Source organism: Triticum aestivum, chromosome 3A (genome assembly GCF_018294505.1).
Source record: "Triticum aestivum cultivar Chinese Spring chromosome 3A, IWGSC CS RefSeq v2.1, whole genome shotgun sequence".
Lineage (NCBI taxonomy): Eukaryota > Viridiplantae > Streptophyta > Magnoliopsida > Poales > Poaceae > Triticum > Triticum aestivum.
The window spans coordinates 647,574,507-647,589,610 of NC_057800.1; the positions used below are offsets into that span (position 1 = coordinate 647,574,507).

Below are 15,104 nucleotides of genomic sequence, written 5' to 3' on the forward strand. Positions count from 1 at the left end.
CTCCAGTTTTCACTAAGTCTGAGAATTGATTATGTTTTTGCCATGTTCACATGCTTGCACATGTATTTTTCTGATCCCTTTTGGCTCAAGGTCACTAAGGGACTTTTGTTAAGCTCTTTGAGTAGCTTCATGCCATGCTTTATTTTGCCATGTTCAGGTCCTGTAGCATATAGTTTTCATGCTTTAAAGAGTGCTATCTGATCTGAAATTCCAGACAAGTGTTAATTTCACTAAGTCTGAAATCTGTTTACCAAATGCATTTTTGCCATGCTTGTTTGAACCTGGTAATGGATGAATTGGCCGTAGCTCAGTGCTAGACTTTTGTTAAGCTTCATGAATAGATCCTTGCCATGTATTTTGATGCCATGTTTGGGTGTTGTAGCATGTTCATCTTGTTGCATTTAGATGGCTACTTGTTGTAAATCGCAGAACGTGGTCATATTTGAATTGCTTGCCATTTCCAAACGTAACTCCGATTCCGGCGTTCTTTATATCGGTTTCAAGCGATTTCATCTCATCTTTCCAGTGGCTCACTTGGATTTCCAGGTTGAGGCCAGGTTCATTCTTTCCTTGTCAAATCTTGCATATGCATCGCATATTGCATCCCGCATAGCATACCATCTTTGCATCATGTTGTTTGAGTTTGCACGTGGTTGATTGTGTCCTTGTTGCTTGTTTGTCTTGTTTGGGTAGAGCCGGGAGACGAGTTCGCTAACGAGGAGCCCGTTGAGTTTGCTTTCGAGGATCTAGTCAACTCTGACAACTTTGCAGGCAAGATGAAAATACCCTCGAAATCACTAATATCTTTACTTGGCTAGATGCTCGCTCTTTTGCTATGCCTATGCTACGATGCCTACCACTTGCTTATCATGCCTCCCAAATTGCCATGTCAAACCTCTAACCCACCATGTCCTAGCAAGCCGTTGATTGGCTATGTTACCGCTTTGCTCAGCCCCTCTTATAGCGTTGCTAGTTGCAGGTGAAGATTGGAGACCGTTCCTTGTTTGGAACATTATTTACTTGTTGGGGTATCATTATATTGCCATGTTATCTTAATGCATCTATATACTTGGTAAAGGGTGTAAGGCTCGGCCTCTCGCCTAGTGTTTTGTTCCACTCTTGCCGCCCTAGTTTCCGTCATATCGGTGTTATGTTCCCGGATTTTGCGTTCCTTACGCGGTTGGGTGATAATGGAAACCCCTTGATAGTTCGCCTTGATTAAAGCTTTTCCAGCAATGCCCAACCTTGGTCTTACCATTTGCCACCTAGCCTCTTTTTCCCTTGGGTTTCCGGAGCCCGAGGGTCATCTTATTTAAACCCCCCCGGGCCAGTGCTCCTCTGAGTGTTGGTCCAACCGAGCGATGTCCGGGGCTACCAGGGGCAACTCTGGGCTGGTCTACCCGACGTCTGGCTCATCTGAGTGTGCCCTGAAAACGAGATATGTGCAGCTCCTATCGGGATTTGCCAGCATATTCGGGCGGTGTTGCTAGATTTGTTTTAACTTGTCGAAGTGTCTTGTAGAACCGGGATACCGAGCCTGATCGGAATGTCTCGGGAGAAGGTCTATTCCTTCGTTGACCGTGAGAGCTTGTCATGGGCTAAGTTGGGACTCCCTGCAGGGATTTGAACTTTCGAAAGCCGTGCCCGCGGTTATGGGCAGATGGGAATTTGTTAATGTCCGGTTGTAGATAACTTGAACCTTTATTTAATTAAAATGAATCAACTGTGTGAGTTGCCGTGATGGTCTCTTCTCGGCGGAGTCCGGGAAGTGAACACGGTGTTGGAGTAATGCTTGCGCAGGTTGTTCTCTAGTTTCTCGTTCGCGCTTTGCCCTCTCTTCTCGCTCTCTTTTGCGAACAGGATAGCCACCATATATGCTAGTCGCTTGCTGCAGCTTCACACATATTACCTTGCCTCACCTTTAAGCTTAAATAGTCTTGATCGCGAGGGTGCGAGATTGCTGAGTCCCTGTGGCTCACAGATTACTTCCAAACCAGATGCAGGGCTAGATGATTCCGTTCCAGATGACGCGCTTGAGCTCAAGTGGGAGTTCGACGAGGACTCATGCGGATACTACGTGTCTTTCCCTGATGATCAGTAGTGGTGCCCAGTTGGGGTGACCGGGACCGTGTCGCATGTTGGGTTATCTTTTATTTTGGCGCCGTAGTCGGGCCATGAGTGTTTGAATGTTGTAATGCTATTTATGTACTTGATTGACGTGGCGAGTGTAAGCCAACTATGTTATCTCCCCTTTTATTATCTATATTACATGGGATGTTGTGAAGATTGCCTAACTTGCGACATATGCCTTCAATGCGATTATGCCTCTAAGTCGTGCCTCAACACGTGGAAGCTATAGTCACATCGAGGGTGTTCCAGGTGTCCTCTTCGTGAGCGAAGCCTTTCAGGAGTCGGGAGGAACTCGATCCGTACTCTCTGCCATTACAAAGAGATCGGTACGCATCGAAATGGGGAGAAAATCACTGCAGAAGTGCAAAGGTTCATAGGCTAGCCAGAGCTGCCTTGTTTTTGTTCCTTTAGAAATGTGGACAGGGTACATAATAATCATGGCCAGTTGATGCCTCGCATCTTTGTAGAAGAGTTCAAATATGCATTAACAAGCACCGGCAGTTGCTAATTGCCAGGCATACTATCAACTAAATTAAGATAATCATTACTGCAGGCAACAAGCTAAAAAAGATTTACTGCCGGAAAGTGCTCATTTGGCCTCCGGAAGCTATACTAGACAAAGTTTCAGAATAACAGGTGAATCATATGCGGACGACGTAGGCTCGGAGCCTCTCGGAGCAGACGAAGCAGTGCGGGAAGTAGAAGGCCACCACGAACCCCACCACGAATCCGACGGCCACTCCGATGCTTGACTGGTCGTTGAGCCTGTGCAGCTTGATTTGTACCGGTCTCCATCTCCTCCTCGAGGGGGGACAATCATCCAACGGTGAACCACAAAGCCCTTGGTTACCAGCAAAGTTCGAAGCCGAATAGTTTTGTAGCAAAGAAGGAATAGGCCCTGATAACAAGTTGTCCGCGACATTGAATGCGGTTAACCGAGTAAGCAAAGTGAATTGCGGTGGAATTTGACCGCTGAGCTGGTTATGCTGAAGGTTGAGGATATTCAGATATGTCATATTTGAGATATTCTGTGGGATCGAACCCGAAAAGCTATTGTACGAAAGGTCCAGAGATGTCAGATACGGCATCACCTGTGAAATGTCCCGAGGGATTGGTCCTGAAAAATTGTTATTTGACAGGTCCAAGCCGGTCAGGCTTGAACAATTCTGTAGAGCAACAGGAAATTGGCCTTGAAGTCCCAGGTTGCCTAGTCGCAGAGAGAGAATCTTGTTCTCGTCGGGGTGCCAGCATTCCACACCAGTAAAGCGGCATATGTAACCGTTGGTTTCATTTTCAAAGTTCCAAGATCTGAGTACACCGCCCGGATCAGCCAATGAGCCTTGTACAGACATCAGGCACCGGATATCTTGTTCAGTACCAAAACACAGTGGTGAGCTGCTCAAGAGGAGAAACAAACGGAGGAACTTGGTATTATCAGCCATCACAAACGAGGAGTGAAACAAACAGCCGCTCAGCCGAATCTAGCAGCTTGTCAATCCTAGCATCACCTGATCAAAACTCGTGTAAGAAGAACACTTATAAACTCCGATTAAAATAAGAGAAAAGACATGGAGACACTACAAAGCAGGCTTCAAAAAGGCAAAAATATAGTAAGACATGTTTTACTTTCTTTGTTGATTTGATGTACTAATTCTTACACAAGGTTGAGGTGTTTCGGAAAACTCACCAGTTGATCTAGCTAGCCAAGGCAGAAGCCACCAGCCCACCACCACCTGTAGTCCTGTACTGCAAGTGAACAGGCACGGGGCTTTTATAACGGACAATCCCTCCAATAGACTACACAACGTTTTTCCTGTTAATTTCCGAAGTCTTGTAGATGCTAGCACATTGCACCAAGGCAACGGAAACACGGTCGCTGCCGGCCTGCCGGCCGGGGAAGCAAGTCAAGGTCAGCAGGTTACGTACCAAGGGAATTAGTGTTGTATTGTCTTAGAAAGTCTAGGTTTGGGAAGTTAACTATGTTAGGAGTTCAATCACATTGTGCAAGGTGATTTTTTTTATATACATGAAAGAAAATTGGGGGATCGGGGGAGCAACCATGTTTTTATAAGAAACATCGCTAGACCATAGACACAGACAACGTCAATTAAAGATTAGACTTGCGGAGCTTGAAGATTGAAGAAGTCATCACATGTATCTCGCTATCGTCAGAAAAGTTGATTCCTGCTGAAAAAATACGTGGAGTAACACAAACAACTTGTCAGCCAAATCTTGCAGCTTATAACTTCCAGCGTCACCTGATCAAAACTTGCGTAAGAATACTTGATCACTGTACTTGAAAAAAGAAGAAATAATTTACTCAGAAAACTCACCAGTTGATTGATACAAAGCAGAAGCCGCTACCTGCAATAGTTGAAGGGGCACAACTCTTAAAGGGACAACGCCTCCACTGGAACACAGACTTTTTCTTCGGCTAATTAATTCCTCAGGTCCCATTGAACAGGAGAGTAGCTAGCATACGGTGGAAAGATTGACCAGCTCACTATCCCACTCCAAGCAAGTAAGCAGTCAACGAAACTCAACACCAAAGAGAAAATAGTGGTAGAACTTTCTGCGCTGATGCATCACATCACAGATTTATGAGGCTAGAAAAACTAAGACATATAAGAGAGACATCTACGACTTTGTCAAGAGCAATGATAGTGCTTCTCTTGGTCCTAGTAGGCACTTGTATTAATTCAGGATCAAACCAGGACTTGTTAATTACAATTTAAAAAACACTTGATATTGGGCAAAGCATGGACACACTGCCAGAAACAGAAAAATTTTCTGTGTGCCAAATGTTTTTCCTATCAGGCCCGCAGCTAACGCACAGTAAAATTCATATCCTTGTCAGCCCATTGTACAAGATCAGATACACGCACATCAACATGAGAAGTTTCACAATTTTTATTATTTAGTTGGACCATGAGATATTCGTAATATTCATCAGAATGTACATGTACTTCACTCTTGTGACCACACACACGACTTGTTTGCCCACATATTTACCACTGAATAGACCAACAAAGGCAGCTGGCGCATTCTTTCGTGTACCCGCCGTCACCCACACACACGAAAGGTGTAGGGCTGAAGCCTCCCACAGAACAAGAACTTGTGCGGAAAGTAGAAGGCCACCACGAACCCCAAGATGAACCCAGCCGACGCCCCTGTGATGGACGCGTCATTGATACTACGCAGGAGCTTCTGAATCCGGACAAACATCACTTGAACCCAGACAAGCCGAATATGTATCCGCATCCTGAACCTCTTCTTGCACCTCTTGTCCAGCGGCGGCCCACATAGCCCCGGATTGCCTGTGAATTTGGCAGCCGAGAAGCGCTGCAGAGAGTCCGGGACAAGGCTTGACAGTGAGTTATCAGCGACGTTGAACGAAATGAGCTGCGAAGTGTTGCCCAGCTGCGCCGGGATTCCGCCGTCGAACTGGTTGTGCTGAAGGGCGAGCGTGCTCAGGTATGTCATGTTCCTGATGCTTGCAGGGATCACGCCCGAGAAACTGTTGTTCGAGAGGTTCAGATAGGTTGTGTACGCCATCTGCTCGAAGATGTGTTCCGGGAGCGGCCCTGAGAAGTTGTTGCCAGACACGTCAAGAGCGGTCATGAAGCTGCAAAGCTGGAGGCCTGGAGGGAATGGACCTTCGAGTCCCAGGTTGCCGAGACGCAACCCGAGAACCCTGTTCTGATCAGGGTGCCAGCATTCCACGCCGGTGAACCGGCATATGTAACCGTCGATGCCGTTGTTAGAAAAGCTCCATGAGGCTTCGAGCACGCCATTAGGATCGATAACAGACTGTTTGAGGTCCTTCAAGCATTGGACGTCGGAATCACTGGTTACATGTCCAAAGTACGACGAACAGCTGCTTAGGAGCAGCAGCCAGACCACCAACCTCGTGTAGCCATGCATCGCAGAACCTGGCAGCAGCCTCCCGGTGTCACCTGCTCCATCAAAATACACACGATCAAGGGGATACTCTATCTCTACTCCTAATGGAGCACTTGGTAGTCTCCGCCGGTCAATTTTCGTCCCACCACTTTCGTTCGGATTTTTTCGTAGGTTAACCGTCGTAGATTTTTTTGGTCCTCCTCCCACCTTCCATGATCCCCTCGCACCTAAGAAAAAAAACGACCGACAACCCATCGCACGAACCAGGGAGCGAAGCCCCCTCGCACAAACGAGGCTGCTCTCCCTCCGCAAACCTTAGCCACCGCACAAGGGAAGAGACGAGGGACAGCAGGATGCACGCTGCGCCGAGACGTGTCCGCCGCCGGCCTCTCCACACCCCATTCCCCACCTCCTCCGGTCCTCGCCTACAGCTGCTCCTCCGCGACGGCAGCAGCCCTCCAGGTGCCGCCGGCCCAGGCACGCCGCCTGCTTTGCATGCGCCGCCGCCAGCCCACGCACGCCGGTCAAGGCCTTGCCCCAGGCCACGGTTGGGCGCCGTGATCACTCATCTCCTCTCTGTGGCACCATCTCTCTCAGATCCAGGCTGCTCAACACTGTCGAGCCCAACCAGAGCGCCCGTGCCTCACTGTCCTCGTGCGTCGTGACACTGTTTTCACCCCGTAGCCTAGGCCACGCGGGCTGACAACCGTCGTCGCCATCCTCACAAGCCGAGCCAGGTTGAAGGATGGCCGTCCGCCAGCTGCGAGATCCATCCATCCAGTTTTGCATCCATCAAGCACCAGCCACCAGGTAGTAGAGATTTCTCCTTTGATTTAGCTGGAGATGCCGCTGCTGTTTGTTTGCCTCATTTTCTCCGGCCGGCGCCAACCTGCTCGACTAGACCCCTGATTTTTATTTTGTTTTTGCAGTGATCTACGATGAGGCGTGGTACGACTCCTTCAGCATGTTGGGAGACTCGGCCGGCTCCAAGGACGACAACGATTACTCCAGCGTCAGTGGAGGTATTCTGCTCGCCCGGTTTCTCATGCCCTGCAGTGCAGTTTCAGGCTCGCAGTGTACTCAGCATCAGATGCTCCCCATCCGTGTAAATCCAGATCCTCTCCCCGTCTCCCGGAAGACGTCGCTGGTGGCACAAACGCGTTGCCGTGCAAGGACGCGGTGTGCTTGGTGGACGCAGAGGCGTGCCAGGGTGACTCCTCCGACCCCCGGTGAAAAGTGAAGATCCGGATGCTGCTGCTCTTGTTGTTGTTGGTAGCCTGAAAGAACGGCAGACCGCGGCATCGTGCTCGCCTCAGCATTTCCCGGGCTTGGTCCCGAGCTACAAGGTCTAGAGGATGTCGGTCACCAGGTTCCCCGCACCACTCGAGGAAGAAATCGGCCATCGTCAGGCTCTCCTTCCGGAGGAGATCGTACGAGGGCGATGAAATGACCGAAATGAGTGAGTCAACAAAAGCACTTTCATCTACTTATCCAGCAGTACCATTTAAATTGTTCATCAGCATTTCGTTTATGCTTTGCTGACAAAACTGACGATAAATTCAGCTGGCTCGGCGAAGTACCTGTACCCGCCGAGAGAGGGCCTGAGGCTTCCGTATTCGACCGTCGGAAGGCTGCTGGTCGGTCCTCGAGCCATCGGTGTTCAGAGTCAGAGGGGGGAAGGCTTCTTCAAGTAAGAAGCAATGTTACTGAGACTCATGATATTCATTCATCCACTGTGTATTTCTTCTATCAGGATGCCTGACTGAATCTTTCGAAATTGATTGCAGAGACAACAGGAAATCCCTAGCCCCAAACTACTCCCCCTACACCCCGATTGAAGCAGACATGTTTGCCCGCGCAAGGAAGGTGTGCCACATTGCGCTCCCGTCACTGAATCCCCATGACTCCTTCCATTCGCTTCTCATTGTGAGTGTTCAGGTAATTTTCTCATGTTTCTTCACCTACTTAACCAAGTAGTGTTGATTGCTTAGTACATTTTTTTGAGAAAAATGATTTGTTACTCTGAGCTTAAGAGGTTATTAAATGATCTGTACAGTTGCCTACCTATCCCACTACCATGTTCGGTGGGAACGACAGCGACGGTGTAAGCCCGGTCCTGTATTTGAAGATATTCAATAGCTTCGACAAGGAGATTTCTCCTCGGCTCAAGGACAGCATCAAGGTAAGCCAAATTAATTGCATTTCCATGGCATCATAATATGACCCATTTTGAGTACGCCTGAACAAATTTCTGATGAGTTCATGGTTATGCAGAGTGTGATGAATGAGGAAACGAAGAAGGTCAAGGGGTTCCCGGGGGACAACAACATGCCCTACACAGAGAGGCTGAAAATCCTGGCCGGCAGCTCAGCACCCTGAAGACCTTCAGAAGCCGGTGTTGTCTAGATCCTAGCACAAGTTCTACAAGGTAGTAACCAGTTATACATGCTTCCTCACATCTCCATCAACCCACATTTTCTCAAATTCCTAAGTTCTTGATGCACCCCCAGTCCCGACTGAAACATCTGCATCTGTTCATTGTGATGTAGGGATCCATCGTCAACGTCGTTCATTGATTCAGATTCATTGTGCCATTGGAATGACTTGGATTCTGCCGTTGTCACCAGCCCGAGGTTCAGATCCTAGACCTTGGCTACTCAACTAGAAGCTATGTCAGACGAACTTCATTTAGTTCTTGAGATTTTTTGTGGCTTTGGATTTATAGTCTACGAGCAATGCTCATGCTTCTGTGATTCTTCCAGCTCTAAAATACATGTATGCTTTTCTCTGTGATGTACTACTAAACTATATGTGGCCATCATATTTTAGATAAATGATGATGTGGTAATGCACACCTTTTAAATGCTGCACGTGTGGTTCAGTAAATCCTCACTATCATGTGTTGTGGCGTCCGTGTTGTTTTTAGAGCTTGAAGCAAGCAGAACACTGAATATATCTTTAGGGCGGAAGATATATTCAAAGTCGTCTCTTGTACTAATGTTCAGGGCAATGGGCACTTGATATTTTAGGGCGGAAGGCTGAAGCAAAGAAAGCTGCGACTCTTTAGTATATTTTTAGATTTGCGGCTCTTTGAGCTGTGTTACATTTGATTCGAGACCCGGATGAGGTCGGTTAAATTAGGATTAAAGTCTGCACAATAACTAGGAACAGCGAACAAGCAAGGCTATTCAGATGAAGTCTGCACTTAATACTATAGGTTTTCTTTTGGGCTCCTGTACAGCTTCGCTAGCATCATAAATTAATTGTGGGATATAATGCACAGTAGTAGCTTCTTCTGTTTATTTTGGAAATCTTCTTAGTTTATAGGTTTCCTTTTCATCTCTTGTACTAATGTGTAGGTATGACATGGTGCTTTTTTTAATCTCTTGCGGATGTCAATATTTTTTCTACAGTTACATATATACAACTGAATCACAAAGGATTTTATTTTTGATTAGGTACACCATAGAATAGTCTCACATCTTGGTTTATTTATTACCCTGTTTAAATATGAACCAACATGTTTGTCAAAATTATAATTTGTTATCTGCTTGCCTCAAGGCAATATTCTCCCAAGATATATATATCTCTCTCTCTCTCTCTGTGTGTGTGTGTGTACTTGGACAGAAACACTCCCATACCCGAGGTCTCAGTTAATGAACTGTTGTTGAATTCTTCTGTCACTTTTGATACAAAGCTATAGCTATACTTTCATTTGCCAAGAAGATAAAATAGGTTTAATACTGTGATTTAGTTACTTTCAGATTTTGGTATCTTTTGAGAAGTGCTCCACAAATATGAACGAAAGGAGCTTGTATTTGAGATAATAGTCTAGGAAGTTTTATTTAAGATATCATCCGTGTCAACAAAAAATAGTCCGGCCCAACCAATGGATGGATGGGGATGAAAATCTAGACCAACACCCACCCATGGATGGATGGGGATGGGGCGACGACGGCGGAGGCAGCGGCCTTCTCTCGGTGCTTGCTGATGTGGTGGACATCGACGTCGGTGAAGGGTTGCAGCACGCAGACATCAAAGGTACTGACGCCCTCCATCCTCCTCCCCTCGCCTCCCCTCCCCTCAGCTCATCTTCTTCTTCTGGATTTTTTGATTTGATCCGTGCGGTTGGTTTCTGCAGGCTGCGGGTGTGACGGAGGAGCACCATGGCGGGCGTGCAGGCCATGGCTCGCTATGGAAGGCCCTTCCCTTCCCTCTCTCTATTCGGGCCATGCTCAGGCAGTCTTTTCTCTTCTCTTCCCGCAAAAGAAGTCTTTTCTCTTCATGATCTGAACATGTTGGAGGTCATTATTTCTCCTCTGCCATAGTTTGATGTTGCTGCCATGTTAACTGAGAGTTGGTAGCCAATATCAAGTGATTTGGAATTTTTTTTGATTTGAACCGTAAATGTGATGATTTATCACAATTGTCATATGATCACAATTTCTCCTCTGCCATTATCCGTGCCTTTGTTAATAATTGCTTACTTCTGAAACCAGGTATCTGAATTTGAGGTGATCGTTTTCTTGCTTACTTCTGAATCCCGGTATCTGATTTTGAGGTGATGGTTCTCCATATTACATTGCTATGTTAATCTCTTACCTTAGCTGTTACTCTTCCCTTTGTCAGGTTCTATTTTAACATTCGTTATTGTTTGGGGGATTTTTTATGGATTAATCCAGTTCCAACTGTTAATCTAGACATTGAGTTGAGAGATGCAATATTCATCAACATGTTTATAGGCTTGTTGGTAGCAGAATCTGCATAGAATTGTAAAAAAATTATCTTGTATAAAGACTTAGCTATGGTGCTTGGCACATAATTTTTTTTATTTTTGCTTCAGAAGGAGTTGTGCAAGATGTCAACATTATTGCGAAGATGAAAAACTTCTACCGAAGGCTAAAAGCTTTCTAGTTTTGGGATTCATCGGATGGCTTCCATGAAACATCATCTTTTCTTGAGGTATCCAATGTTTCATATCTGTACCTGCTGCTGCAGTTTCTTAAGAGATATATACATATCAGTTTCATCAGAAAAAAATAGGCATGCTTGCTTTGTAAAGGACAGTGACATTTGCCTGATGTTATCTGGTAACCCTTAAAAGGAGGGAAACACCTGTTGTAGCTTTTGTTCATTGACCATTTTTGCTTCTCAAATCCGCTGAAGCTGAATAAAGTATCTTATTCAAGATTTCCTTGCTCCAGCAGATCTGAAAGTAGTAGTTTAAGACCTTCATGTCTGTAGCAGTGTTGACACCATTGACATATTATGGGAACTGCTTTGAGCAAAAATAATCTAAGTGATATATCTTTCGTATCATCTTGTTACAAAGAAGAGCATGGAGTGGCGACGGTTATAGCAGGAGCAGGGCAGCCACAGCTTCTCCTTATTACAAAAACTTTCAGAAACGAAGGGAAGATAGCCTATAAAGCGAGGACAAAATATTTCTGGTCAGGTACTACCAAAAATTAAATACGTGTCATCTACTTCGATTCTGGTATATGCATCTCTTTCTTCTATCATTTATTGTTGCTTTGTTTCAACTTTCTTCTGTAGATTTTACAGCACGCAAGTTTCAGTGTCCCAAAGTTGGTTTCAAAACTTCAGATCCACAAGATTGATAAGATGTGATATATTTTTGTGATGTTTAACTTGGTTGTCTCTGTTTACTTAGGAGTGGAGTTCCAACTCTGCCGATAAAACAAGATTAAGTGGTAACGGTTGAAACTCTTTTGCATGTAAATGTTTAACTGAATTATTTAATATGGTCTAAACTTATTTAGCTTGCAACTATTTAATCAAATTATTTTATGTGAGCTATCACAGTGACACCATACCTTGAGTACCACTTAGTACATATATATGAAAAGATTATGATAATTGACCTTTCATTATCGGATCTCATGGCAATCATGATATTCTGGCCCTGTTCGGCAAATCACCACGGACCAGAGCCAGCGGAGCGGCCTTCCAGCCACTCCTCAAATTAGAACTAGATCCTGCTCCACTCCGGCGTGGAGTTGGAGAGTGGAGAGAGTCCAAACAGACCCTCTATTTTGCAGCTTCAAATTTAAGATATAGTATTTGCTTCACCAGCTATATAATTGTACTGATACAACTGGAACACCATAGTTAGATTTACCATAAAAATATATTCTAAGCATAGTTTTATTACATTTTAGAATTATGACTGCAGTGGTATTTTGTGACTTGTGAGTGTCAGGTTTGATAAATAAAAACAATGTGGTGTATTTGTCATGTGCCATTCTGCTCAAGAACCTCATCCCCATCATGCATTTTTTCCCTTTCATTTGAGTTAGTAAAGTGGTTTCTGAATCTGTTCGAAGTTTCCCTTTCATTCTCAATGCGGTCGAACCTGATTAAATAGCCTGTGCTTCCTTCTTCGGGTAAGATATGGAAATCTGTATTACGCTAATTAGGAGAAGCAAATCATCCACCTTCCATACCTAAACTGATTCTTCGTTCTTCGGTTATGTCTTACAAAGCTGTACTACGCGAATTGGTTGAAGCAAGCAGTAATTCTGTACCATACAATTAGCAAGGAAGGTTGCACCAATCTCTGATCTGGGTTGTTAGTGTCTGCCCATTCATGGATTGGCATTCATCACTTTGGCAATCATCCACGGTTCTTATGAATTGTAACTGATTTGAAATGAATGCCTAATCCAATTTTATATGCAATTATGATTAGTTTGAATCGCACCAACTAGCATAGCTATTGAAGATCCATTTATTCGTTTACCTCCTTCTGAAATTTTGAGCTTTTCTATAATTTCTCCGTATTAACAGATTATATAACATTAGTTTGGACACTGAAGTTACACAACTGCAGACTATGAACCTGAGATGCACTGCACGGAGGCTGAATTTTACCAAAGTAACTCTGGCCCCTGCAACTGTAAGGTCTGTTCTTCCTCTACCATCCTCTAGGTTCCTATTTTCAATGTTATTCAATGATGCATGAACGTTGCTCGGATTGTTGGATTCTTTGATGTTATTTGTTGGATTCAATGATGCATGAACAGAGCTGAAACACAACACTTTCCAATTTCGACTGAACAACACAACACCAGATTGTAGTGTTCTTTAAGCCAATAGCTTTCTTCATGCAAAGAACAAAGGGTTCATAATGATGCAGTGATGAAAAAAATAATCTGAGTACATATTGACCTTCTCACTGATCATGGAAAGAGGTAACCAAGGTTTTTGATTGGCTACACAGTAGTATTATGGTAGTTTTGACAAACATGGTGAGAGTAAGTTATGCAGACATCATGCTTCTTAGGTTCAATTATATTGTTGTATGTTTTGTGCTTAAGAGTGCAATTTTTAGCCTCCTTAGCCAGGCACCTTGGAAAGGATGGAAAGGGTTCTGGTGGAAGGATGGTGAGAAGCTGGGCATGGCCAGTTGCACCAAAGCATGAGAAGGCTGTGAGAGAGGTGGTGGAGATGGTGAAGATATCTTGTCCGATGGAAGATCAAGGTAACCAGATCAGATGTACCATAGGCTTTATTTCCTCACAACGACCATTTATGCAATTTTCTATTGACATATACCATTGGGGAAAGGAAATCTTCACATGAGTTTTTACAATACCTTCTGTTATGTTGTAAACGTGTTGGTAGTACCATGTATCATCTGGCATTTAAAGAATAATTAATTGTAATGTGGCATTATCTGTCACTAGATACGGATTTGCCTTTTGTTTCTATTTTGTCAGGAAGAATCATGCATGAGAAGGATAAAGCTCTTTCCTGTATCGGGTTTTATATCTGGGAAGATTATTACTAGTTGTGCCGCCATGACATGTGTGAATAAGGTAAAAGCAAAGAAATCAGAGAAATGGTTGTAGCCAAAGTTAGACATATTCATTAAGTCTCCTAGGAAGATCTCCTTCGTCTCTTTCATATTTCATATCCACGGGTCACATGGAGGGTGATAGCTCTCAAGTGTATGCAAGGTTTACGAGTCGACGAGTCGTTCTGAGGTTGAGACTCATAGACTAATCGTCCTTGGACTCATAATCCATGAGTGTATGATAGTGTACAATGTGTGGTATCATGAGTGTATGATAGTGTACAATGTGTGGTATGTAGCTTCAACATTTTTAGGTGCTGGTAATTTTTGCTGCCATTGGCCTATAGCGTTTATCTGCTTCCTTCTACATAAGATAAACATGAGCTATGTTAGTGTCTATCACTTTTTTAAAGTAGAAACAACTTGGAGAAAAAATATGTTTGGTCTATTAAATTTCTCTATATAAACTGAAGCATGGTTCTGCCAGCCATGAAGTTTGCAGTGTAATAATTTTTAGTAAGTCCTTTCCAACCTTTTCGTGTTCATATTTAAGCCTAGCTAAATTATGTGGTGCATCATATTTGTGCACATATTAACTACACTCTCCATTCATGAAATTGGGTATAAATTTTGTAACACTATTTAGACCAGTTAACCCCTCGAGCCTGCGCAAGTGGGAGCTATATGCACCGGGCTGCCTCTATTTTTTAATCTTGTGGTAGTTAAGCATTTCCAATTTCTAATAAAGAAAGCCTCCAAGTATCTAACCATAGAGTAGTGCTCTCAAGTTACAAGCTACACTCTTTTGTTACAGAGCTTTCAGGTGTTGCTGCTAAAGAAAGCCTGCCCTTAATAAGTATACAAAGAGCTCCTGTCTACTGGGGCAGCACTCTGGGTACATGGTCGAATGCCACTTCCATGTATCAAAAACAATTCTTTAGCTTGTAAGGACACATATCCATGAAATTTTTATATGCTCAAAATGATACTCCTTGCTGAGGACTAGACATTAACTGAAACATGAATGGTGTTAATCTTTACATTTTGTATGTCTAACTAAGAAGACGGAGGGAACACACAATTCTGAAGTTTTCTGTAACTGTATTATGCATGTGTGTACCTTCCTCTCACTTTCCCTTCCCCTTTCGCTTTGTTAGCTACTCCTTTTTCGCATTTCTACCTCATACGCCCTTTTTCATTTCTACAATTTGCACGGAAGAGAAGTGTGCCAAATAATGGATTCACCAGTGAC

At 44.2% G+C, this 15,104-nt stretch overlaps 1 protein-coding gene, 1 long non-coding RNA gene and 1 pseudogene across 2 annotated transcripts; 2 read left to right on the forward strand and 1 right to left on the reverse strand.

Moving 5' to 3' along the window:
* Nucleotides 1-2,484: 2,484 nt before the first annotated feature.
* On the reverse strand, nucleotides 2,485-4,463 carry LOC123058917 (probably inactive leucine-rich repeat receptor-like protein kinase At5g48380). Its single transcript, XM_044481587.1, has 2 exons — nucleotides 3,818-4,463; nucleotides 2,485-3,638 (listed from the first exon to the last, which is right to left on the reverse strand). Exon 2 carries the CDS (start codon nucleotides 3,570-3,572, stop codon nucleotides 2,772-2,774), a length of 801 nt encoding a protein of 266 aa, XP_044337522.1. The 5' UTR covers nucleotides 3,573-3,638; nucleotides 3,818-4,463; the 3' UTR covers nucleotides 2,485-2,771.
* A 1,923-nt stretch (nucleotides 4,464-6,386) lies between these two features.
* Nucleotides 6,387-8,446, forward strand: LOC123057085 (uncharacterized; annotated as a pseudogene).
* A 1,477-nt stretch (nucleotides 8,447-9,923) lies between these two features.
* LOC123058918 (uncharacterized) lies at nucleotides 9,924-10,295 on the forward strand. The gene is made up of 2 exons (XR_006427321.1): nucleotides 9,924-10,074; nucleotides 10,175-10,295. It is a non-coding gene; the product is annotated as an uncharacterized lncRNA (long non-coding RNA).
* The last annotated feature ends 4,809 nt before the right edge of the window (nucleotides 10,296-15,104 follow it).

Bases quoted from the DNA above. Each gene is read 5' to 3' on its own strand.
- LOC123058917 (XM_044481587.1), bottom strand. From the start codon at position 3,572: ATGGCTGATAATACCAAGTTCCTCCGTTTGTTTCTCCTCTTGAGCAGC.